Below are 26,300 nucleotides of genomic sequence, written 5' to 3' on the forward strand. Positions count from 1 at the left end.
CCACTATATGAGCTTATGACAGACGATGTGTCATTAGTGGCAGTGATCCCGGTCTCGCCCGCAGCACCGTTGAACACTCTCTCGTTCCTCCATTTAGTTTCTTCAAGTATCACGTTCAGGATGGATGTTTATTGCCTCGTAGACTCCCTGGCTGATGTGGAATCACAGTGTTGGCGAACTGGTCAGCTCTGTTGTGTGTATGTGTGTGTGTGTGTGTGTGTGTGTACATGCATGTTTTCATGTGTGTGCTTTGTGTGCGTGCATGTGTGTGTGTGTGCTTGTTGTGTGTGTGTGTATGCGCTGTGTGTGTGCAAGCGTGTATGTGCTTATGTGCATGCGTGTTTTCATGTGTTTGTGTGTCGTTGTCTGTACGTGTACAGCTCATACTGCTGCCCGTATGTTTCAGGTGTAGACCCGTCTCTCCAGATTGACAGCAGAGTCCACTCCCCGCAGGTCACTCCTGCTGTCTCCAAGCAGAACAGAGCCCATGCTGCCAACTCTCGGGATGAGCGCTTTCGATCCGGTAAGGAGCCCAGGGCTCGCTAGACGTCTCGCCTGGAAGCATGTTCTGAGGCCAATTCATCTCTCCAATGCACAGATTCAGTCTCAATCAGACTGCTGTCTTTATTTAATCATTTGATTCAGAGCTACCCGCAGGAAAGCCATTTTATGGGGCTCAAAAGTAGTGAGAAAATGTATGTATGTTGGACAACAATTTTCACTGCATTAGCTGGTTTTTATCAGTTATTTATTTTACTCCAAATCAGCTTTGCCTTTGTTATCAAAATAAGTATAATTTTAATTGTGAAATTACAGATTCACTAATTATTTTCTCACATACTGTGGCTTGTAGCTGATGTAGCAGATGCGATCTTAGAACAAATGAAGCTGCCATGCTAAAATAGGAATGTCTTTATACAGAATTATCACAGTGCAGAATGAGGTAGCAACCTGCATTTAGGCTTGCAAAATTCTGGGACTTCAAAATATGATCAATTTTCCATGGGAATTTTTGCACCCTAATTACTTTATGTCTCTGGTGCTTTGATTTTGATTGCCATCAATTCAAATATGCTCTTCAAGACAAATAAAAACAGGTTAACAATTTGTTTTTACATTATAGCTTTTCATTTTGGTAAAGTTTTAGTTTAGTTACTTAAGTTAAAACTTTAAACAGTTACCTGCTATTAGATAAAATTTGATGTAAAAGAATGTAATGTATTCAAGTTCAGTATCTTAGCAGCTGCTGTTGATTCATGGTCCTTGTTCCAAGCTTATTTGCACTCTTGGCTCTGGCTCAGAGGAAATCCCCATTTCCTCCTGTGTGTCACTGCCCAGCTGTGTGGTGACATCAAGGTATCACAGTAAGATCCTTTTACATGTTATCACCGCATGCACTGTCAGCAGTTTTTCTGACCAAAGAGAGCACTGTTCCCTGAGTAGCACAACAATTTGCACAGCTCAAAGCTTTTGTTTTCCCTGTGTGCATGTGACGAAGGCATGATCTGTGTGTTGATACTCCTTTGCTCATACAGATACCTAACTTCTCATGCAATTGTTACTCGCAAAGTGTTGGAAGTGTTTTATGAGTATGAATAGCACCTATTAATAAGTTGGAACCTGATATAAACTGAAAATGATGTGCTCATGTGTGCAGGACTTTAAAAAAAAGCTAAATTCCCAGTTTCAGATGATACATTCCCTTGGAAAATGACCATTGAAAATTTCTGCATTTTATGGAAATTTTCCCTCTCCCCCTTGCAACCCTACAAACAGTACAACAATACAGTCACTGCTCAGTGCTGAGAGAGATTGCTGCAGTGTGTTTACTACGCCCTTCTCTGTGGAACCTTACCTATCACATATCCCCGTGGTTCCCTGTGGTACACTGAAGTCAGTTCTGTCACTGAAACGCGTCATTAATTTACACTATTTAAATCTGCAGCTCTGTTGATAAGAAGGTATAAAGCTGAAAATGGGATCTGTATGATAATAGTGTATAAGTGCCCCCTTTTGAAAAAAGAATCACAGTGGTCAAGATGGGATTGATGTTGCCCAATTTGGGCCAAAGTCTGGCCATACTAACCATGGAAACTCTCCTTACTTAGACCTCCACACAGAAGCCGTCCATGCAGCCTTGGCCAAGTACAAAGAGAGGAAGATGCCCATGCCGTCAAAGAGGCGCTCAGTGTTAGTGCAGTCCTCTGTGGAGGCATACACACCACCAGGTAAGACCCTGGGGCTGCTGGGGCCTCTAATGCCATAATGCTCTGCAAATTAACTTTTTTTTAAAAAAACAGCGCATATCCCCAGTTTGTTTGTTTTCTCTCCCCATATGGAATGGCAGAATGTTTGTTGGTCCATCGTATGTGTTCATCCTGTGTTAGTTTGGAATGACGTAGAGAAGCACTTGCTCTCCTCATCCTATGCTATTGTTGGCACTCAAACTCTGGATAAACTTCAGCGAGTGCTTCACTCTACAAACACTCCCCTGACAGTTATTCCTACAGTTAACACTAAACGCAGAGGTGGCTGCTTTCTGTTTTCATGCACAAAAATGATAAAACTCCTTATCACAGCAGACTGGATCCCTGAGTAGTTTTAAATCTCATCTTCCAAGAATTATTATTTTTAAAGTATGTTGGTTTTTACTTCTCTTCTGATCATTGTGTTTATTATAATTTCATATTCATATCATTTTATTGGTTATGTTTTATTGTCTTTCATCAGTACCTTTTTTATTTCACTATTTGTATTACATATTCTTTCTCTCACATTTTATGTTTCATATATTTTAACTTCTTTTATCATTCCCTTGGTATATTACACTGTTAGACTGCCCCCTTTGATTTACTCTTATATTCTTTGAAGCACTTTGAGATGCATGTATGAAAGGTGGTATAAAAATGAAGCTATTATATTATTAAAGAAGCTGAATTCAACTGAAAGGGGTTAGAGGATTAAGGAGGGGGAGGGTTGGGGATTGAAGTAAGCGGTGTGGTGTCCCTTTCTTTGTTGAAATAAGCGTCCCTTAGGAATCTCTCTTAGTCAACGTGGTTCATGGCCTCCTTAGTGTTTTACAAGCGATAACGCACACAAACCCAAGTGCGCCACAACAGTATCTGACAGGCCACATAAGGCCGTATCGAATCCTTAACAATATAAGGATTTGGTAATCCCTCTGGCCTGGTCTCGCCTGCCAGCTTTCCCAACACCCCTCCCCTGCCATCTCGGTTCTGTTGAAAACATAGCCGCCTGGACAGTGGACAGCTTTGTGTCTGGACCACGCTGGGAACATTTTTCTGAATACAGAGCCCAGTAAAGGTCCACAGGTATCTCTGAACTTTCCTGTGCGCTAACAATAGCTCACATTTCCCCCTTCCTTAACAATATCCCAGAATCTCCTCCTTACCTAGCAATATCCCAGACCCCCCCCAACCATATTAACAATATCCCAGAATCCCCCCCCCCCACATTAACAATATCCCAGAATCCTCCCATGCATTAATAATATCCCAGAATCCCCCCCACACACACACACACACAGTAACAATATCTCAGAATCTCTTTCTGCATTCACAATATCCCAAAATCCCCTTAGCCATACAATATGCCAGAATCTCCCATTGCATTAACAATATCCCAGAATTGCCCCTCTTACCGAACAGTATCCCTTAATCCCCCCTGCTCAGTGGTTTGGTCCCCAGTTAGCATGCATTTGGCTAGAGATATGTTGGTCATGTTTGACTAGGGTTGAGTATGCAGTTTTGAACAGAATTGCTGCTGAACTGGGTCTGATGCCTCAGGATCATACATTTGGTTTTTTGTGCACTGAAAGACAGACGTACAGGCAGCACAGAAATCTAATGAGCTCTTTCCTGTAGACAAAGAGGGAAACTATAAGAACAAATAGGAAAAAGCTTGCTAATGCTGTGGCCTGATTTGCACTATTGCAACCACGTGCATTTTTCCCCAATGAGTTAGTAGGAGGATTTGAAACCCCAGCTCATCTCTTTCTTCATCTCTCCCTTCTCCCACACTCCCACCCCCCCTCCTGAAACTGTGTCAAGGTTAGTGAGAGATACAGAGGGAGATAGTCTGCCAAACTAATGAACCTTCATTTTTAAAATGAGTGAGAACGTAACAGTGGCTGGGGCCGGGTGGGGATTCAAATTTTTCGTATCTTGCATCGAAAAAAAACAGAAATGGCCATGGACCTGTTTCTAACACAGGGCTGCACTCTGTGTTAAAATTCAAATATGAGAGGAAAAACTGCTATATCTAGGTGTTTTGTTCCCAAAACAAGGATCAGCTGGAGCTTTGACATCTCTGGACAGCAGTGATCAGTCACAGAGGAATGGCAGGATGACATGAATTTGTGATTTTTCCACTAATGCTGCTTTGTGCAAATCCACTATGCCTCCACATATTTTATAGCACCGCAGCAGCCGTAAGTATTCAGCTGCTGCTAATAGTGGAAATTAATTCTGCATCTTGATTAATTATTAATCTTCAAGTCAAGTGAGGACACCTTTTCCGCAATGGGTGCAGTCAGAAGAACGCTAACTTTCCTAATGGGGCTGTGGATTTGTGTTTAGTCCCATTCTGAGGGGAGTGTTCATACAGGTGTTCCATCATATTCACAGCCCCATCTATCCATCCATCCATCCAGCCATCGCCCGTGTCCTTCTCAACCCTCTAACTCGGCACTCTTCCACAGTCCCAATTTTGAGTCCTCTTCTTTCCAAGCCCCATTTTTGAGTCCCCTTCTTTCCCAGCCCCATTTTTGAGTCCCCTTCTTCCCAAGCCCCCTTTTTGAGTCCCCTTCTTCCCCAACTCCCATTTTTGAGTCCCCTTCTTTCCCAACTCCTGTTTTGTGTCCCCTTCTTCCCCAACCCTCCTTTTGAGTCCTCTTCGGGCAATGTGTATGTTCTCCCTTTGTCTATGATTCTGCTTTCTTCTTCCCTAGCTTGCTGTTTGGTAGCTTCTAGTGACTTGGGGGTTTTCATCTGTTTTTGTAGGTCTCCTTCACAAACATAATTTTTATTTAGGTTGTATGTCAAATACATATGTCCATTTTCTGTTTGGTTTACTACTCTATGAATTCAGGGTAGTCATATATGAGAGTGCATTTATGCGGAAACACAGAGTTTCAGTGTGCTACTTAAACAGTGTTAGTTACTGGTATTTTTTTTGTTTTAGCGGACCTACTTGGATGGGAGCCTATATCTTCAGGGGAAATCACTTTTTTGGGGAAAGTGTATTTTTACTTTTAAGTGTTTCAGGTTTTCAGTCTTACTGATCCAGTCGTGTGTTGGATCCGAGTGCTAAAAAAACAAACCTGGCTCTCCGATTCAGTCAGCTCTCACTCACTGGTGTTTGTTTTGGCCTGGCGCGTTGCTGGAGGGTAGAGACGCTCTTCTGTCTGGCTCGGGAAATAAGCCTATAATAAGCTTTTCTGCTGTGGATGTGTCACACTCCTGACAGGAAATGTGCTTTACATCAGCAAAGATCTTTTATTGTCTCTATCGTGTTTCCCCTCCATCCCCGCTTTGAGTGTGAAGATGTCTTTATCCCCGAGTCTCACTTTCATGCGAGCTCGTTGTGTTATTACACATAGCCGAGCCTGTGCACCTCAACACCTCTACAGTCTGGCTGTCCCAGCATGCCCCCAGTAATCATTTCTTAATTAAAGGAGGGGGATCTGTACGCAGCGGTCTCTGAGACAGCTGAATTCCATCCCCTTCATTACACTCAGCGCTGGGCATATTTATATCTCATATCGTGCCATATGTCCCTCTCGTTCCCCTTCTCCATTATCGCTTTCTGTCACGGCCATCGTCATCATCACCGCCTCGTCCCCGTCGTGTTTCTGTAAATCCGGCGATGCCGCCGATCTCCGTCATCGCGCTCCGGCTCTTGTTTCTGCTGCTTCCGTGACGCTCGCCGTCTCTGCCACACAGACACCTCATCGGCTTCGGAAGACGAGGGCTCGCTGCGTCGGCAGGGCCGGACCGCCTCCTCCACCCCCTCCTACCAGGCCCACCCCAGCGTGGAGCACTGGTTTAACAGGGTCATCCAGGGCTCCTCCACCTCATCCTCCGCATCCTCCACCTCATCCATCCCCGGAGGGAGGCCGCACGCCACCAACACCAGCTCCTCGGCCACCACCGTGCTGGCCCACCTCATGGCCCAGACCCAGCTAGGTCAGTAACGGCTCCACCGCACCCCACCCCACCCCAGCCCCCCACGCCTCGCTTTCACTCTCGCTCGTCTCTCTGGTCCCTCCGTGAGCGGAACTGCTGCCTGTTCCTTCTAAGCCCTCCCACCCCTCACCTCTGAACTTCACTGCATCAGTAGGCCTTGTTGTCTGCAGCGCCCTCTGTTGGGTTGGAGTAGAAGTGCAGCAGTGCTTCAGAAATTTCACAGATGTGTGGCATTGCAATATTCGTTCTGTGGCATATCCAGGTTTTGATTTAAGTGATGTCATCATTCTGCTGTTTCTTTCGCACAGACAATAGATCAGAGTGGTAAGGCTCCTTTTAAGTAAGTGCTCTCCAGCTGTTGTAGAGCATACTGTGTACTGGTATTCATGTTGCAGCCCAGAGCTTATCTCTTTTGATATGCGTCTTTTTTTGTGCGTCTTGTTAGCTTCACAGGCAAAACAAAGGAGCAGGGCAGGAGTTGGCGATTTTAATTGGCTCTTCTCACAGTCTTTGCATGACGAGTCATTCCAACATCAGTAAATGCTCTCGCCTTTCTTGACAGGTAGCATTTTTATTTTTAATGGGTAAAATAAATTGTTAATGAGATTCAGTAGTTTTATCCTCCTCCGGCTATGACAGCTCATCGGTTGTTGCTCGCAGTGCTGTCCCGTACCGGTAGAACAGCCCCCAGGATCCCCTCTCAGAACTCCCCTCAGCCCTCCAGCTATCAGACAGATCTCTGTCTGCACGCAAATGATCCACAAGCTCCCGCTGCGTTACGAGCCCTCTGCGTGGAAAGAGTAAGCCTGCGTTCCGCTAAGTTTACGGTTGCTGAAGTAAGAGAGACGAGCCAAGGCTCCTCACGCAAGAGTTGTGGAAAACCACTTGAACACCGCATTAGCTCCCTCACTAGAATTTGACCCAGGAATCAGCCATTTTTACACAGCACTCATTATCTCGTTTTAACTCGCAGTGAATTATTAAACCACAAAAGGTGCGGGGACTCTGTAAATGTGTATTTTAACCCAGTTGGACGAGCAGTGTGGCACCAGAAATAATGGTACAGAAGTTTCACCTGGGAGGAATGGTTGATTCTGAGGTTTATATAGAGCGCAACCTCATCACATTATAGATGGCTGGAGGACAAAACTGCAATGAAAATTGCAGTGTTCTCAGTCTTGATCTGACACATATGTACATCATATATCTAGGTCATCACAAAACTCCTTCCAGACTGGTTTCTGACATACGGAGAAAATTTATGCTTTTTGTACACTCCTCATACACATATTACTGACCTCCTGAATATATGAACAGCATGAATAATTATCTCAATGGCTGAATTAGGTTGCAGCTTTGCATGCTTGATAAACGGTTTATTAATTTTATATATATCCTTACATTTATATAGCACTTTTCCGAATGCTCAAAGTGCTTTACAGTGAAGGGGAACTCACCTCACCCACCACCAATGTGTAGCACCCACCTGGGTGATGCACGGCAGCCATTTTGCGCCAGAAAGCTCACCACACATTAGCGAAGGTGGAGAGGGAGATTATTTAGCCAATTAAATCTGGGGATGGTTTTGGTGGCAAGTTTGCGAGAGCCAGATCTGGGATTTAACCAGGACACCCGCGAACCCCCTACTCTTAGCGATAAGTGTCATGGGATTTTTAATGACCACAGTGAGTCAATTTTCCATAAGATAGCATTTTCTGATTGATTGTCGAATATCAACATTAGAAGGCGCAAACTGGTATTTAAAAAGTATAAAAACACTCTTAGTCTCTTAAACCTGTGCTGCTGTTGGAGAGGGGACAGGCAAAGTGGCTTCACAACACGTCACTGCTACATTATGAATGTATTTGGCACATTTTCAAGTCCAGAGATGAAACCACAGTTTCTCCATTAAGTCACTCAAAGATGGTCTGGGGTTCTTCCGGTTCTTCTCATCCTCTCGTGTGAATACTTCCAAGTGTACAAAAATGAGAGCGCTGCCCTGGAGGCAAAAACAGGGATCTATATAATTGGATGCTGTCTGAAGGCTTTCATTCTTCCTTTTGATTTATCGAACAGAAAATCTTCTTATGCATCTGCTTAGTTTATCCTTGCCAAGGGGGATAGCCATCTGTTTTCATCAATGCGCTCTTATGACACTGTTGGGAGCAATTATATATGGACTGTACTGTCTTCTAAAAGACAAAGAAGGGGTCTCATGTCTTTGGTTGTATTAGTGGGGGCAAAACTGTGGCATCTCTGTTCTGCGTACTGAAATAAACTGAAATGCGTAGAATTAAAAGGTCCGTTGAAATTTAAATCAAGTGATTTACATGAATGACAAAGGAACCAACATTTTTCAGTGAGGATTTACATTGCAGCTGTAATAAACAGAAATGTCTTTGTGAAAACTGCATTACTCTATTACAGGTAATGTTGTACTGGGCCGTTACGCAGTCACTTTTTCGGGAACTGACGGGATATCTGGACCGTTTCATTAGTGGCGTTCGCTCTTTCCCACTTATGACCTTTGACCTGTTATTTGATATCCCCCCCCCCCCACGCCCCCCCCTCCCCTTTTCAGATAACCACTCGGCGCCCCCAGATGTGACGGGCCTGCTGGAGCGCCCGGCGCTCGTGGAGCGGCCCCAGGTGGCGTCGGTGCGAGGGGTCCCCCGGGGCTTCGGCCTGGAGACCGCAGATGGTGAGCCACCAGCGTTTCGCCGCCGCGCTCTCGGCGCGCACTCCGCGACCCCGCGTCCATGGAAACGCAGGCACTCAAACTGTCACTCTCCCTTTGATGTGTAAACGTTATTACTCGGTGTGAAGGGAAGCATGTCTCCCTGTTACTAATAGAGGGCTAGTGCTCCATGTACGAATGTGTGTTTATGGGGTGCATTTCTGAAGTGTTAATATACTGAAAAAAATTTTTTGAACGTGGCAAACCATATAGTGTGAATTTATGGGGGTGGAGGTAATAGAGTTGCTTCGCAGCTTGGAGATAGAGGCAGAAATGGGTGGGGCCTTTTTCTGCTGAATCTATTTGCTGGATTTTCCAGGTCTGTCTAACTCACTCGTCTCTGCTCAGCAAGAGATGGATTTTAGCCTGTATGGACACAACCCTTCTCTGATCATTGCAGTAGATTATACAGGGACCTAACCTGATAGTCTTGGAGAGGATGAGAGGCACATATATTAGTGCTGATTAGACGAAGGCCTTTCAGCTCGCTGTTAGGGTGTGAATGACTCTGCCGTAAATTCAGAGCTGAGATTCCCTGATAAAGTCACCACACAATCTGTGCGTTTGTGTGTGCATATTCACAGTGATATGTGTGCCTATGGCACACTCACCTTTCCTCAGACTGCAGGGGAATAGTGTCTCTGTCTCCTGTGCAGCAGATGGGATTCATACACTGGCCACTCGTTGCCTGCAGAGCTGTGCCTCAGTCCTGCGCTCCCTTATTTAACTCTGGGTCTGATGACTTGGCTTCCATCCCAACTGAAGGAACACATGATCAACCAATATGACAATATGGCCAGTCTCCTCTCAGCACCTCTCTGTATGTGCTGCTAAGGCTGGCTACGTGCTCCCAAACTGACAGAGGATGTTACAGTAACATAAGCCCTATTGGGCATTTCAAATTGGGAGGCAGACCCAGTGACTAAGCCCCTCCCTCTCCTGGGCAGTGCTGTGCCACCCTGCAGTGCCGTCAGTCAAAGCCAATGCTGACACAGTCTGGATCCAATACCAGACAGGGATACGAATTCATTTAAATCATGTATGTGTCTGATACATCTGGGCCTGTGCTTGTGAATTAATATGTTTGGCTTGTTTGCAAGGATTAATTGATTTCACTGCAGGGAGTACCATTGTCTGTCAGTGTGCCTGCCTGCCAGGCTACAGGGCAATGTGATTACTGTGCGAAGTCCCTCTGACATCACTTAACCCTGAAAACTGAACACTGCAGCATAGTGAATGCTGGGTGTGTGTGTGTGTGTGTGTGTGTGTGTGTGTGTGAGAGAGAGAGAGATGAACAGTATTGTGCTGTGCCCTGCTCCAGAAAACACCGCTATGCATTTCCACCACCAGCACAGCCTTCTGTACTGCCTGTATCCTCTTGGGGTCAGAAAGATAATGTAATGCTCGCTCATGTAAAAGATAGGGGGATGCACACATTTATTGGAACTGCATGTCAGGGGCTTCATGATTCAACTCTTGATGTGTAGAACAACATTTTGGCTGTATGGATCCACCTGGCTATTGGCAGCACTTATGTCTATAGAATAAAAAAACACTCCTTCATATTTGGTTTTTAAAAATATATTCAGCAAATATAATTACCACAGACATTTATTCTGAAATAATTTAAAACAAACGAACAGAGAACACTTGTACGCAGAACTGTGGGTTCAGCCAGTCATCATTCACCATTTAATGAGATGTTTACATGGATTTTAATGAGAGTGCGATTCAGTGATGATTTAGTCCCTGCTTTCACTCGAGAGTAATGATAGTTGAGCTGTATCCGGTTTAACGGAGTTAATTATTATAGCCGTGTGTAAAAAGAATTAGCATGTTAGAATGATACTGAAAGAGGCTTGCTGCACTGAATGTAAAAGCACACCTTTAAAAAAAGGCTCATGGAACAAGTGGTGAAACCAGGCTAAAATGTCTGGAATGATGGCCAATTATGCAATATTTCAGTGAATTACATCCATTATTCTGAGGTCCATGAATACTTCAGAGCTTCTATTTCATTGGGGTGATCAAAGCAGTATTAATAGTTTCGTAGCTGTGTGTGTTCTAATAACACAGCTGACCCTCATGGATTGTATTATTTTGACCTGTTATCATTCTAGTCTGTGGCTGTAGTACAGAAGGTATAATTTCTTACCTCCTGAGTACTGCCTATCACAGGGCAACTTGTTTCCTTGGACCTGACCCCTAAATCCTGACCTGTGATTCTGCTCTTAAGTCTTAAGATGCAGTTTTGTTCTTAGTCTGATTTCTGGGCTTTTTCTGGGTATTATATTATATATTATATCAGTTTTAGTGTAGGTTCTTGATTGGCCCAGACAACTGTGTGTGTGTGTGATGAGGAATATTTTAGATGTATACATAGGTTGCTGACAACCTGGCAGCTGGTGTAGTGGCATCAACAGGTTTGTGGTTTGAAGCCAGAAAATACACTTCAGCTAACTCCAAAGCAGCTTGTACAGCTACATTATTCCTGCAGAGGTTGTAACTGTGCATCTTACCTAAGTGTTTTATTATTATTATTATTTTTGGTTGGAAAATGCAATAGAGACTGTTGTGGCCAACGACAGTACCACTGAAAGTACCAATTAATTAAATGCCAACAGGAAGTAAAAAACATGTTTGTAATAGTGGCGAAATGCTATGAGGTTAATAAATTCAGACATTCAGCCTCTGGATACATAACACCATGGTACAAGCTGCTTTGGAGTTACTTTGTGTGATTTCTTTGCTTAATTTTTTGCTCTCCTTGCTCCATGAATGTTCCTGTACCAACCATTGTACAGCTAGTGTGTCATCTGTATACATACCTGTACATATCAGATATATCCTTCATCACCAACTAAAACTGTGTGGACCAATGGAAAAGAAACACATGCACTGAAACAGAAATTATATTAAAAACCCATAAAGTGAAGTATCCCTTTAATGAAAATGAAGTCACCAGAGGTGAGTGGGATGAGCAGGCAGGCAGACGCAGCTGTGGTTCTAATCCCTTGTGTCTGAGAGTATCTGAACAGGGACATTAATGACAACTGTGCCGTCATTAACATCATAATTAGAATCCAGGAAGTGAGCGAGACCAAATGCAAATGACCCACTTTCTTATATGCAGTCGAAAAACCTACATTCCTCTCTGTACCCAAAGGGGTTTGTTTTGCTCAACAAAAAAACGCAATAAGCCTTCCATTGTTCTGCATCCAAGCTTTGCAAATCCTTAGAAAAATGTGTGGTCAAAGCTTACAGTTTTGCCTGGAGCTTTCCAATGTCTGCTTTCATGTCGCACTGTTGGTTTTTAATGGGCACTGTAGTTATTATGATTTCTGTTTTATGCTGCTTTTCCATACCTCTTTCAATACCTCTACGCTTTTAGTTTTTACCTTTTTCAATTGAACAGTGATCACATTTGATCTTTTACTCAGTCGGATACCACAGTACTGGTGATATTGCTGTGGTATCAGAAAGCACACTTAGAGAGGCACTTGTCATAACGCTCGCGTATTGAAAACATCGTGAATAGTTAATGAAGCGGGCTAGCCTGTTGCTAGGCAGCGGAACGTGGACCTAGGTCCTTGAGACGACGGGCCCGGCGTCTCCCGCGAATACCGTCGCGCTCGGTGACTCACGGCAACACCTCGTCTCCCTGGAGACCTTTCCAGACTCTCAGTTTCGGCGTGACTGACAGCTGGAATATCCTGCGGTCCGATCCGTCGCACCGAGCTCGTTGACCTTTTCCGTTTCATCAGTTGCTCCCTCCCTCTCTCCCTCTCCTGCTTTCCTTCCCTCTCTCCTGTCCTCCGCCCGTCGCTCGCTCCCAGGTGTTCCGGTGAACAGTCGGGTCTCCTCCAAAATCCAGCAGCTGTTGAACACGCTGAAGAGGCCCAAGCGGCCGCCCTTGCGGGAGTTCTTTGTCGACGACTTTGAAGAGATGCTGGATGGTGAGCCGCTAGCCCGAATCACTTCCCCCAAATGTCGTTTTTGTGCATTTTATATCTCAAAAACAAACAGTGACCTTATGAAATCACATGAATCAAAATAACGAATTTTTAAAATCAAATGATACTGAATAAAAAATGTGTGGTAAACGAAAGAGAGACTCGAGGCAGTGAATTGAATGTGTCACGGGATTTGTTTTTGTTAGCATTATTGGTGAAGCACATTGCGGTTTTATTATATTGTCTCTGATTGTTTGGCTGCTTTTCTGCGAGGACCCCTCTCTCTCTTTTCGGTAGTAACTGGCAACCTCGAAAAAATCATTTTGGAAGTTCCCTTTAAAATACTGTACTTCCTTTAGGTTCATCCTGTTCCTGCCCATCTTTTAAAAAACCTGTAACCAGTATGACGTGATGTGGTTCTGGGTTAAATGCTTTTGTTCTGAGGCTGTCCCAGAACAGTAATGGATTCTGTGAGTGATAATGTCTAATCCGGCTTCTGTATGGCTTCCTGCCTCTACACGCAGTCCAGCAGCCTGACCCAAACCAGCCCAAGCCCGAGGGAACCCAGATGATCCCTCTCAGCGGGGAGCCCCTGGGCGTGGTCACTAACTGGCCCCCCTCCCTGCTGGCCTCCCTGCAGCGCTGGGGCACCACCCAGCCCAAAAGCCCCTGCCTTACCGCGCTGGACAACGCCGGCAAGCCCACCTACACCCTCACTTATGGTAAGAGCGGCAGCACACTGCGGTACCGCCCAGTCTGCCCCCCTGGCACCCGCCGTTCTGCCCTGCAGTGGGCCTGCTGTGTATTTACAGAAGAGTCTGTGTGTGTTCATGTGTCCTGGTGCGTGCTGTTATATTGTCTGCGTTCACAGGGAAGCTGTGGACCAGGTGTCTGAAGTTGGCCTACACCCTGCTGAACAAACTCAGCTCCAGGAACGAGCCCCTTCTGCGGCCTGGAGATCGCGTGAGTACTGCCTCTCCCAGTGCGTCATACTGTAAATACTACACTCTCCCAATACGTCATGTCCATCGCGCTCCCAGTGTGTCATACTATATATATTACATGCTCCAAGTGTTTCATACTGTCCACTGCACTCCTAGTGTGTGATGCTGTCCACTACACTGCCAGTGTGTCATACTGTCTACTACACTCCCAGTGTGTCTTTCTACACACTAAACTCCTGGTGTGTGATACTGCCCATAACACTCTCCCACTGTGTTATACTGTCCACTACACTCCACCAGTCAGACTAACCTAGCTGAGATACAGTACTGACAGTACTGTATTAGGTTACTGTAAAGGTGTGGTATTTATGTCTGTAAACCTAAAACTAAAGCCTTTACACTGATGTTTACATTAGCGCCAACATTAAATTTTGTACCTGCCCTAATGAGACCTTTTCAAAGAATGAGTATCATCTGTAAGGCTCATCATCCTTTTAAGCGTCAGCCTAATTGCTTTATTCATATGTACTGTAAGACATGGTCATACCAATTCAGAGATCTCATGACCCTGGTTCTGGTTCTGGGCCAGATTTAGATTGGCTGATGATTTTTGTTGAATGTTTTTCGCAGGTTGCACTAGTGATCCCAAACAATGACCCGGTGATGTTTATGGTGGCGTTCTATGGGTGTCTCCTGGCAGAACTGGTGCCCGTGCCCATTGAGGTGCCCCTGACACGTAAGGTACGGTGACTGATAGATCTTTGTTCTGTTTTACTCTTACTGAAGTGCAGTGCTGCCCCCAGTTGGTGAGGAGGAGGACTGTTCTTCTGGTGCTCATAGGAGAGTTTTTTTCCCCCCTTTTTTAATATGATGGGCAGCATTATTTATTTTGATGGTCAAAATCCTGATGGTGGGGTTTTATAAACAAACATGGAAGCAAAAGCACATTTAAGGTAATTTTAATGCTCACTTGCTTTGTTAACTCTTAAACAGTAAAAAGTCATCCTCCCATTTCCCTTGTCATCCTCCTACGACAGTTAAATAATAAAAAGTTAAATGATAATTTTCCGCATGGACAGAGTTCCATAATGAATTCCCTGTGTAACAGCTCTGGCTCATTTTGTGTAGAGATAGATATCTATACTTGTACTTATGCATAAAGGATGAGTGTTTGGACTACTGATACTGAGATTTGTTTTCAAGCAGTCTTGGCATTGGGCCTCATTCACAAAACATTTGATCGTAAACTGCGTTTAAGAACGCTTCCAAGAACATTTTGTCATTCATCATTTTATTCTTATCTATATTTGTTCATGGCTGTCTTTCTTTACAAACATCCAGAATTCATCATCTCATACACCTGGAATATGCACAAAAACATAGGTTTGCATGTGTCATGAATCTCTTTTTTTTTTTCTAGGAACATTTTTAAGAACAAAAGTAGGAATAATTTAAGATTTAAGTTTTGTGAACGAGGCCCATTGTCTCCAAATCAGCATTTAAAACTTTGAAACTGCCGTAATGAATACAGAGATTGGGTGTGCTGCAACGGCACGGGCCCATTTGGGTTTGGATCCCACAATGTTCTGGACACGAGTTCTCATCTCATGTACAGCCAATCAGAGTTTGGCCCTAGTCCTTGTGATGCGAATTATCAAGGAGACTGCAGTCAAAGTAGATTTGTAGTGAGATAGTGTACTGCAGTGCAGTGACATAATAGATTAGAAACAGGCTCTGGTTAGCTCAGCTATGTGATTAGGGCATTTGCTGGCCTATTCAGAAAAACAAAAAACGCTGACGAACACTGCAGTGTCTTTTATAGGTCCTGTAAAACTTATAGGCAGATACTTAGGGCAGTTTGGCAGCCATGGCTGACTTTGACCGTACTGAGAAATCAATATAATAGATAGCTTCAAGTCCTGATCGAAGCCCACAGATCATAGCAAGGTTAACAGCTGCGCCTTTGTAAAGGATCCCGTTTTACTGGGCCTCACCTGCCTAGTGCCTGCTCATGTTTCAGAAGTCGTTGGAAGTTGGCAAGAAGATGCAGAATCGTCTGTCTTTCCCATCCCAAAGCTGAGGAGATTGTTAAAGGAAAATGTAGGAAGTATGCATTTGATGGTACTGTTAACTTTAATGTTTGAGCTTCTGTAATTAAATGAAGACAGTGTGCCTGTGGCTCCTGTTTGCAGAAGTGCTGAGCTGGAAAAGAGTTTTTGAAGAGTTCTGTGAATGAGGCCCACTGTCTCCAAATCAGGGTTTGAAACTTTGGAACCACTGAAAATTAATACAGAGATTGGGTGTGCTGCCACGGCACGGGCCCATCTGGGTTTGGATCCCACAATGTCCTGGACATGAGTGCTCATCTCATGTACAGCCAAGAAAAGGGGAGGCGGTTCTTTAGAAAATTTTTGCCCAGAAACAGGTCATGATCCTCAGTCACTCGGATAGATCATTGTAAACATCATTGTATAAACATTTGTGAACACGTGTGTTTAAGTCTGTGAACTCTGACCTTTACCAGAGAATTCGCGAACTTACTAGTTTGCTTGCATTTGGACAAGGTGATTATTCTCTCAATTGTCAAATTATCATTTTGATGTTGTTTTGGGAGGGAGTGAGGAAGTCAAGGAAGGTAATGGAGTCAGGGAAGGAGAGGATTGTTCAGACAGTGCATTGATCCCACCCCCTTCCTTTGCCCCCCCCAATCCCCCCAGGATGCAGGAAGTCAACAGATCGGCTTCCTGTTGGGCAGCTGTGGAGTGACCCTGGCTCTGACCACAGACGCCTGTCAGAAGGGACTACCCAAAGCTCAGACGGGAGAAGTTGCAACCTTCAAAGGTAAGCATTGCCTGTCAGCCCACATACTCTATATATACATCCTGTATTCCGACAGTACAGAGGCCAGCGTTCAGCCATAGAAAAAATAGGTCTAATGAAATAAATTGTAGTGGTTGTGGACGTGTAATACAGACATTTGCCAGTATGAGTATGAGTGGGATACGTAACCTGAATTGCTGTTGTATAAACTGACAAACAAGCTGTATAAACTGATATCTGCATATAAATAAGTAAACACGTGTTTGTAAACGAGCACGGACAGGGAGGCCTGATGGACTGAATACTAATGCACGTGTTGGCAGGCTGGCCTCGGGTTCTGTGGTTTGTGACGGACGGAAAGCATGTCGCCAAGCCCCCGAAAGACTGGCACCCGGCGATACGGGACGCCAACAACGAGATCGCTTACATCGAGGTGAGGCCGCACTGAGCGCTCTGTGATCAGTGCCGTTGAACAGTGAAAGGGTCATTTTGAGAGAAATCATAAACTGGGGAAGTGTCCAAACATGTCTGTGTTAAGCAGTACTGTGTCTGACCGTGTGCACTGAACGTCTTTCAGTGATCTTTGGGACTGGGTTTATGTGCTAGCTTATGAACTTTCAGTACTCCTCCTGGTTTACTTGATGGATGGCCTCCCAGAGTGCGGGGTTGCATTAATGAGTATGGGAATTTGAGTGTACTGACGTTATATGCTCATCTGTCTCAAAATGCAGTACAAGACCAGCAAAGAGGGCAGCACCATGGGTGTGACGGTGCCCCATTCTGCCATGTTGGCGCACTGTCATGCCCTCACGCAGGCATGTGGCTACACCGAGGGTGAGTTTGTCGCTTCCTTACCCCGCACGGGCAAACCTGCACTGCACACCACACACTAAAGCTTCACACTAAATGGCTTGTAAATATGGAGCATGCTCATATTTGCTTTGGAGTGTTCCTCTAATGGGATGCCTCTCCCCTCAGCTGAAACCATCACTAATGTCCTGGACTTCAAGAGGGATGCTGGACTTTGGCACGGAGTTCTCACAGTGAGTACACCCATTCTTTCTTTCTCTCACACACACACACACACCTTTATCAGAAGTTACTGCCACAGACTCTATACATTCATTATTTTGTGTGATGATTTAAGTGAGTCATACCTTCTTCTAAAGCACTTAATTCAAACAGTAATGATGGCCTCGATCTGCACCTTCTGTCCCTGTGAGAGTAGGTGTGTGACGTGTGCTTTGTTGTTGTGCATAACAGAGTGTAATGAACAGGATGCACGTCATCAGCATCCCCTACTCTCTGATGAAAGTCAACCCTCTGTCCTGGATTCAGAAAGTGCACACCTACAAAGGTGAGAGTCAGTCTCTGTGTTTTCTCTGCCTTTGTGCCTCAGTCTATGTCGTTTGTGAGCCGTTATTGGTTCTTTTCACAGTGAACCTGCTCATCTCACTGACTGAAGCTTGCTATGCGACTGCGTTCTTATTGGCCGAGGCCTGCCATGTGACTGTGTTCTGATTGGCTGAGGCCTGCCGTGTGGCTGTGTTCTGATTGGCTGAGGCCTGTTATGTGACTGTGTTCTGCTCGGCAGCCCGGGTGGCGGTGGTGAAGTCGCGGGACATGCACTGGTCACTTCTGGCCCAGCGAGATCAGAGGGACATCAGCCTCAGTTCACTGCGGATGCTCATCGTAGCAGATGGAGCAAACCCCTGTGAGTGCTGCTATCTGTCAATCAGTGGTCATTACTATACACTATTTATATAATATAATCCAAACTGGATATAATAACAATGCTACAATAAAGGTATATTTATGTCCTTATATGTATGTATTATTCCCCATATCTCCCGTGTGTGCATTTTTGGTTGTTGGCTGTGTGTCTGTGTGTCTGCATGTGTGTGTGCGTGTGCATACATACGTGGGTGCATATATGTGTGTGTCTGTGACTGTATGCGTGTCACTCCAGGGTCCATCTCCTCCTGCGATGCCTTCCTCAACGTGTTTCAGGCACGAGGGCTTCGGCCGGAGGTGATCTGCCCTAGCGCCAGCTCTACCGAAGCCTTGACAGTCGCCATCCGCAGGTGACCAAGCGCCACTACACCACCAATACACAACATATACTGTACGCACACCTGCACATACACTTTCACGCATACGCACACACTTATTTTACAAGGGAGCAGCTGCCTCAGGCCTCACTGGTTATATATAAGGTTGGCAGCGTTAGTGAACCTTTTGATCATCGTCCCCCCTGTGCAGTCCTCTTATTGCTGTGCTGTGCACGCGTGTCTGTGCTTATCTGCATGTGTGTGCGTCTATGCATTGTGCTGCAGACCCCCGGAGATGGGTGTTCCCCCTCCAGGAAAGGCGGTGCTGTCGATGAGCAGCCTGAGCCACAGTGTGATCAGGGTGGACACTGAGGAGAAGCTCTCTGTGCTGACTGCGCAGGATGTGGGACAGGTCATGCCGGGCGGTACGTGCCTCTCAACTCTCATCCTCCTTTAAATTCACCCTCTGATTCTCCTTTACATTACCACACAGTAAACTACACTCTGATTCTCCTTTACATTACCACACAGTAAACTACACTCTGATTCTCCTTTACATTACCACACAGTAAACTACACTCTGATTCTCCTTTACATTACCACACTGTAACTACACTCTGATTCTCCTTTACATTACCACACAGTAAACTACACTCTGATTCTCCTTTACATTACCACACAGTAAACTACACTCTGATTCTCCTTTACATTACCACACAGTAAACTACACTCTGATTCTCCTTTACATTACCACACAGTAAACTACACTCTGATTCTCCTTTACATTACCACACAGTAAACTACACTCTGATTCTCCTTCAAATTCACCCACAGTAAACTACACTGATTACTTAATTACAACAGTAACTACTCTGATATCCTTTAATTACCACAGTAAACTACACCTGATTCTCTTTACATTACACACAGAACTACACTTGATTCCTTTAATTACCCACGTAAACTACACTCTGATTTCTTTAATTAACACGTAAACTACACTCTGATAATCATTTAAATTAACCTACAGTAAAGAACACTTTGATTCTCCTTACATTACCACACAGTAAACTACACTCTGATTCTCCTTTACATTACCACAGTAAACTACACTCTGATTCTCCTTTACATACCACACAGTAAACTACACTCTGATTCTCCTTTACATTACCACACAGTAAACTACACTCTGATTCTCCTTTACATTACACCAGTAAACTACACTCTGATTCCTTTACATTACACGACAGACAAGCGTACACTCTGATCTCCGTTTACATTACCACACAGTCAACTACACTTGATTCCTTAATTACCACGTAACTACACTCTGATTCTTTTAATTACCACGTAAACTACACTCTGATTCTTTACATACCCACAGTAAACTACACTTGATCTCTTAATACAACATAAACTACACTCTGATTCTTTACATTAACACAGTAAAACATTGATTTCCTTTAATACCACAGTAAATCTTGTCTCTTACAACCACAGCAACTACACTTGGATTTTCCTTTAATTAACTGAACCAATGGTGTACTAATGAGAGATCAGAAAGCGTCAGAACCGTCACACCCCAGGTCAGTAGGAAGTTGTGTGTGTGAGTGAGATTTAGTCTGTGTGCTTCCTCAGCGCTGGTGTGTGTGGTGCGGGTGGACGGGATGCCCTCTCTGTGTCGGACGGATGAGGTGGGGGAGATCTGCGTGAGCTCCAGCAGCACTGGCATATCCTACTTCGGCCTGCCGGGCATGACCAAGAATATCTTTGAGGTGTGTGTTCTACTGACTAATTACTTAAGACTAATGGCCCTGCAACTTACCTTGGGCTGCGCTTAGAATGGAATAGTGATGAATAGAATATATTAATAAAATATAGAATCTTTATTTATCCCTAGCTGGTTAGTTTGGAAAATGTGGACTGTCACCAGCTGAAAACATATAAATCAATGAACAAATAATTAATTAGAATACAACAATTACAGTATATTGGAAATACAATGCAATATTACAATTACAGTATAATGGTAAGGATGCTAACTTTAGATAGCAGCACAGCTGCAAGCATATTGACTTTTGCTTTAACAAAAAATCAGTGCAAAGGGGATCAGTGGTGTATGAGGAAGTGATCCTTATGCTAATGTGTACATTTTTCAAAGGGATGGAAAATAATTTAGGGCAGACCATTGAACATTTAATGTAGAGGATTAAATGTATTTCATACCAGGCATCAAATATATGCAAAGATCCAGGCCTCTACCCCTTATGGGTAATTTATATGGAATTTGTTTTATATTGCATGAGATTTCCTCTAAAGTTCCCCCTCAGTAGTTATTTTCCAGGGATTAAGGGCCCTGTCCATTTTGAACCAGGCTTTTAATCAGCTTGTTTATCTTGTTTCTGTGATCTTTTCTGATGCTCTCTCACCAGCACAGCTTGGCAGCAGACACAGCACAGACTGCTGTGCAGTAATTCCATTGGACATGTTAAACATTTAGTGCAAATATGCAAAACGTGGTTTTCTTTGGAAACATGGGCTTGTCAGGGGTTTCATGAACAAAGAAAGGTGGTCGCTGATGTATTTTATAATGATATGTCAGTTCTTATTTGTTCTGAATGAAACACCCACAAATTGGTACATGAAATTGTAACCTTTATTCATATTTATAAGTTCACCGTTTTAAACTGGATTCCATTGCATTCCATTTGGTGTTCACCGTTGGAGCCTAGCTTGATAAATGCCATGAGTGACTTTTTAAATGGCTAAATTTGCCTGCTAATATACCACAGAACTAAAATGGATCGTAGAGCAAGCATTTGGGGACATCTAGTGGTGGGAGCTAATAAATTTCATATTTGATAATATTGCATAGTTCGTTCATGTAGAACTTTAGGACCCCCCCCCCTTCCCCCATTTCCCCCCCATATGGGTCAGTCAGGCTTTGAAGCTGCAATAAGCTTCACGTTTGTCTTGCTCAACAGAAATTTCAGTGTTAGAAGACTATTGCTAGCATCAGGCTCTCAGGAAACACAAGCTTAACATATCAGAGCATAAGAATATAAGGATATTTGATAATCAAAACAGATCCGCTCATCTATGTTCCTTCAACTTGGGCAAATAATCCACTTTGTTCCTTCTAGAACCCCTTGTACTTGCTCTGTAATCACAATTGACTGAGGTTCACAATGAATAGCGCTCTTAAAAGAAAAGGCGATTTGACTCTTCTGAAACTGAGTATTTGTTTCCTGTGTAACTACACTTCCTCTCTGACTTTCAGACAATTCCGGTGACAGAATCAGGGGTTCCCATCAGTGACCGAACCTTTACTCGAACCTCTCTGCTCGGCTTTGTTGGACCGGTAAGTAAAGACGACATCACTGGAACAAAACAAGCATATTCATAATTAATTATTTTTATTTCGGTTTGTTTTCCTGAAACTCATACAAGGGGAGGATACCTGACCCCTGTGATGACTCCCCTTTCTTCACTTTAGGACAACCTGGTATTTGTTGTCGGGAAGATGGAGGGGTTGATGGTGGTCAGTGGGCGGAGACACAACGCCGACGACGTGGTTGCCACGGCGCTGGCAGTGGAACCAATGAAGTTCGTCTACAGGGGAAGGTGAGCGCTGGCCCTTCTGTTCGGTTTGATCTGGAGCCTTCTGCAGCGGGCGGGGTGTGAGGCTCTCGTTTGCGCTGCCGCCCTCTCAGGATAGCGGTGTTTTCGGTGTCGGTGCTCCACGACGAGCGCATCGTGGTCGTGGCGGAGCAGCGGCCTGACGCGTCTGAGGAGGACAGCTTCCAGTGGATGAGTCGAGTGCTGCAGGTGAAGCCCCGCCCCCCTGCACACGTGTGCCTGTCCTGTGTGGCCTGATGTGACCTCCTGGCGAGATCGGTAGTGATGGATTCAAAATGCATCACCAGACGTCATTCCACCACAGACAACTGATTTCAAACCACAGCTGGGGCATTTCTTTTAATCAATATGACAACTGCGCTACATATTTCTAGATTATTCTACAGATTATTCTATTTTATTTGAAATGATCGTTGACCATTCACTGCAAGAATTACTTGAGTATTTTTACATGAATCATGGAGAATCTGTGAAGACTTCCAATAACTTCTAGTTGAGCATATCCAACCAATAACTTTCCTTGGGTTTTGAGCACACAAAGAATGCTTGCATTTAATGCCATCTATAGAAACCCTTGAAGAAACAGCCTCAAGGAATATGCCAGACCTGGGTCAAATACATATTTATTTTGGATTCAAATAGATTACTGTGATCTGTTGAACTTGCCTGGTGCAACTGAGGACCACAAGGTGGGGTTTACACTTTTTGAGAGTATGTGATAGGTTCCAAAACACCAGACAAACATAGTAAAGTGTAGAAAAGTATTTGAAGCCAAAACTAATATGTATTTGACCCAGGTCTGGAATATACAAAGAATTTCTTCCCATTTGCACCATGTATTTGTGTCACTGCTGCTTCTCTCATGTGACCTTTGACCTGTCTCCACCTGACTCCTCGTGTCCAGGCCATTGACAGTATCCACCAGGTGGGGGTGTACTGCCTGGCGCTGGTTCCCGCCAATACGCTGCCCAAAGCCCCGCTGGGGGGCATTCACATCTCAGAGACCAAGCAGCGCTTCCTGGATGGGGCCTTGCACCCCTGCAATGTCCTCATGTGCCCCCACACCTGCGTCACCAACCTGCCCAAACCCCGTCAGAAACAGCCAGGTATTATGGGATAGGAGCCTTCTTTTGTAAAGAGCAGTCAATATCTGTTTAAATCTGAAAGTTTTATCTGTTACAATTTTGTTTCCCTTTTAATTTATTATTTTACCTTGTGTACATGTCCTTTTGTAAATTTTTCTTCAGTCTAAAGAGTTTTTATGAGGGCTTTGTGTTTGTTTAGTGTGTTTACAAATGACATGCATTTATAATGAATGAGTGTTTCTGACTAGCGTGTATTTACAGAAAATGCATGTTTATTTATAGCATATGTAAGGAATGTTATATTTATGAAAGTGGGTTTATGAATAACGTATTTATGAGAAATATGTGGTTTATATAAAGAATGTGTGTTTATGAGTAGCATATATTTATTAGGAACATGTAGTTGCAGATAGCATATATATAAGGAATGTGTGCTTATGAATAGTGTGTGCTTATATTTCTGGTGTTTTCGGACAGAGGTGGGCCCTGCTTCTATGATAGTGGGGAACCTGGTGGCAGGGAAGAGAATTGCTCAGGCCTGTGGGAGGGACGTGGCTCAGATGGAGGACAATGACCAGGTACGTAAGGTTCGCACGCATCCCATGTGCCACCATGTTATTTTGGAATAAGAGTTCTTTTATAAATGTCTAATCTCAGAAATAATTCACATCTCTACAACATTGATTTATTTCATGGCTTTCTCAACAGTTCCTGTACATGCAAGATGTCCTACAGTGGAGAGCTCAAGCAACTCCAGATCACCCTCTCTTTCTGGTGCTAAATGCCAAGGTGCTTCTTCTTCCCACAATTCTTCTACGCTAAACTTTTAAACAGTCAGCAGTCCTGAACTAGTTGGTAAAACAAATGAGGCCAGTCCCATTCAAGCAACCTACCAACCTGGAGGCATCTGGCAATCCCGTCCCTGATTGGTGGCTCGTAGTTATGATGCCTGTCTTGATGCAGAATCATCGGTAATATGACAAAGACCTACTTCAGAATGCATCTTGGTTCCACTCCCATCCCCATGCCCTAGAATTAGATGATTTATTTTTAAGGATTGTTACAGTTGTAATCTGTATGTATTAAGAATTTGTATTTCAGTTCTTGCACTGGTGCTGTAGTGATGTAACATCCTTACTCACAGATCTGGGAATTTGTTAGCCCGGTCTGGCACTATAGCTTATATTAATCACAATTAATGAACACCTTTATGTTTCTCCTGCATTGTAAGTCACTCTGAATAAGGGCGTTCGCTGAATAACTGAATGACTAATAAAAGCTGGCATGAGTGTCTGTTATGGTAGCCGTTAGCAGTGCCGGTTTCCATGGTGAGTGTGCATGCTCTGTGTTGACGTTGCCGACGGCTGCAGTGAACGTTTGTTTTGTGTCTAGGGCACTGTGGCCAGCACTGCCTCCTGCCTGCAGCTGCACAAGCGGGCGGAGAGAGTTGCCGTGGCGCTGATGGAGAAGGGGAGGCTGAACACAGGGGACCATGTGGCCCTGGTCTATCCTCCAGGTGAGGCACTGCTCTGGGCTCTCAGTATGCACAAGGTAGCGACATATCGCTGTTGCACTGAGGTACCTTTGTTCAGCATCGCTTCATAATGACAGGGCGGGGTCTTTTGGGTGGTGTTTCAGCACAGTCATTGCTGTGAGGACACACCCCAAGCTCCAGAATTTAATCCTGGCTATGCCAGTGCCAAATGGGACTGGAATACCCCAAAGGGATACATGATTGGACATGGCATTGCCAGGGAGGAGGTTTCAGTTGGCATGGTAACCCCTGCATCATTACTCCCCAAGAAAATTGGGTACTTGTAGTCTACCTGCAGCAGCTGTGCACAGAGTAGATCTCCAGTGCAATATTTGTGCAGCTTAGTTGAACTGCAGAGTGAAAGAAGTGCCAACCGGCTGCATGTGCTCTCCAAACATTCAAAACAAACAGCGAAGCTGCTGAAATCCAATTATAATTGTTCTGGTTTTTGAAGATTGTATGGGGACAGAGCAAGTGCAAATATGGTACCAGTCGGCCACATGGTGGAGCTATAACAAGACACTTGAATGTGTAAGCATTCTTTTGTAAGCACATATGACTCATATGAGTCACACAATTTGGTACCTATGTGCATCTCATCACAAGGAACAAATATGCCTCAAAGATTCATAGAGTCCACCATATTGGAAGCCCACCATTTTATATTTTTTGTGAAACACTTAAGCAACATCTCCTCCAGGGCCGTTTTATATATTGGCAGCAGTTTTGATTTGTTCATTAGATGCTCCTTTTCAAATGAATGATCATATGATCAAATGAATGATTCTGCCACTCCTCCTTTCCTCCATCTCACCCTTGGTTTGTGTTCCTCTTCAGGCATCGACCTCATCGCCACCTTCTACGGGTGTCTGTACGCCGGCTGTGTGCCCGTAACCGTCAGACCCCCTCACCCTCAGAACCTGGCCACCACCCTCCCCACCGTCAAGATGATCGTGGAGGTAGAGTGAGCTCGACAGCAGAAATCGCATTTCCGAATGTCATTGATCACTTACACACTGCACTTTCTATGAGGTCTGTGCCAATGAATAAAGAATGCTGAATGGTCTTGTGGGAGCAGTCCGCCTCAGTTTGACCGACTGCATGCTGTGTGTCACAGGTGAGCAAGTCAGTGTGCATCCTGACCACCCAAGCAATAATAAGGCTGCTGAAATCCAAAGAGGCCATGGCAGCCGTGGACGTGAAGGCGTGGCCCATGGTGCTGGACACAGGTAATGACACCCAAACTTCACAAAGCCATGTTCTGATTTCTCTGGCCTTATTTAATGTTGATTGGACAGTAACTAAAATCTTTGCCATGATATAGCTGTGCT

At 44.4% G+C, this 26,300-nt stretch overlaps 1 protein-coding gene across 4 annotated transcripts in view; it reads left to right on the forward strand.

Annotated features, from left to right (window-relative positions):
- Window positions 1-26,300, forward strand: part of LOC135250822 (disco-interacting protein 2 homolog A-like) — a 91,117-nt gene that overhangs the window by 53,444 nt on the left and 11,373 nt on the right. For all 4 annotated transcript variants that reach the window (XM_064327572.1, XM_064327569.1, XM_064327570.1 and 1 more), the window contains 26 exons: window positions 407-523; window positions 2,109-2,228; window positions 5,964-6,206; window positions 8,788-8,907; window positions 12,780-12,899; window positions 13,421-13,618; window positions 13,768-13,859; window positions 14,471-14,581; window positions 16,558-16,681; window positions 16,984-17,093; window positions 17,392-17,494; window positions 17,639-17,703; window positions 17,924-18,017; window positions 18,255-18,374; window positions 18,630-18,744; window positions 18,997-19,136; window positions 20,350-20,486; window positions 21,992-22,072; window positions 22,208-22,335; window positions 22,425-22,539; window positions 23,255-23,456; window positions 23,913-24,013; window positions 24,144-24,224; window positions 24,828-24,951; window positions 25,807-25,928; window positions 26,087-26,198. In XM_064327572.1, coding sequence (XP_064183642.1) covers window positions 407-523; window positions 2,109-2,228; window positions 5,964-6,206; window positions 8,788-8,907; window positions 12,780-12,899; window positions 13,421-13,618; window positions 13,768-13,859; window positions 14,471-14,581; window positions 16,558-16,681; window positions 16,984-17,093; window positions 17,392-17,494; window positions 17,639-17,703; window positions 17,924-18,017; window positions 18,255-18,374; window positions 18,630-18,744; window positions 18,997-19,136; window positions 20,350-20,486; window positions 21,992-22,072; window positions 22,208-22,335; window positions 22,425-22,539; window positions 23,255-23,456; window positions 23,913-24,013; window positions 24,144-24,224; window positions 24,828-24,951; window positions 25,807-25,928; window positions 26,087-26,198 — 3,195 coding nt within the window. The remainder of the gene's footprint in view (window positions 1-406; window positions 524-2,108; window positions 2,229-5,963; window positions 6,207-8,787; window positions 8,908-12,779; window positions 12,900-13,420; window positions 13,619-13,767; window positions 13,860-14,470; window positions 14,582-16,557; window positions 16,682-16,983; window positions 17,094-17,391; window positions 17,495-17,638; window positions 17,704-17,923; window positions 18,018-18,254; window positions 18,375-18,629; window positions 18,745-18,996; window positions 19,137-20,349; window positions 20,487-21,991; window positions 22,073-22,207; window positions 22,336-22,424; window positions 22,540-23,254; window positions 23,457-23,912; window positions 24,014-24,143; window positions 24,225-24,827; window positions 24,952-25,806; window positions 25,929-26,086; window positions 26,199-26,300) is intronic.

The sequence above is a fragment of the Anguilla rostrata genome, chromosome 3, assembly GCF_018555375.3.
Source record: "Anguilla rostrata isolate EN2019 chromosome 3, ASM1855537v3, whole genome shotgun sequence".
Taxonomy (NCBI): domain Eukaryota; kingdom Metazoa; phylum Chordata; class Actinopteri; order Anguilliformes; family Anguillidae; genus Anguilla; species Anguilla rostrata.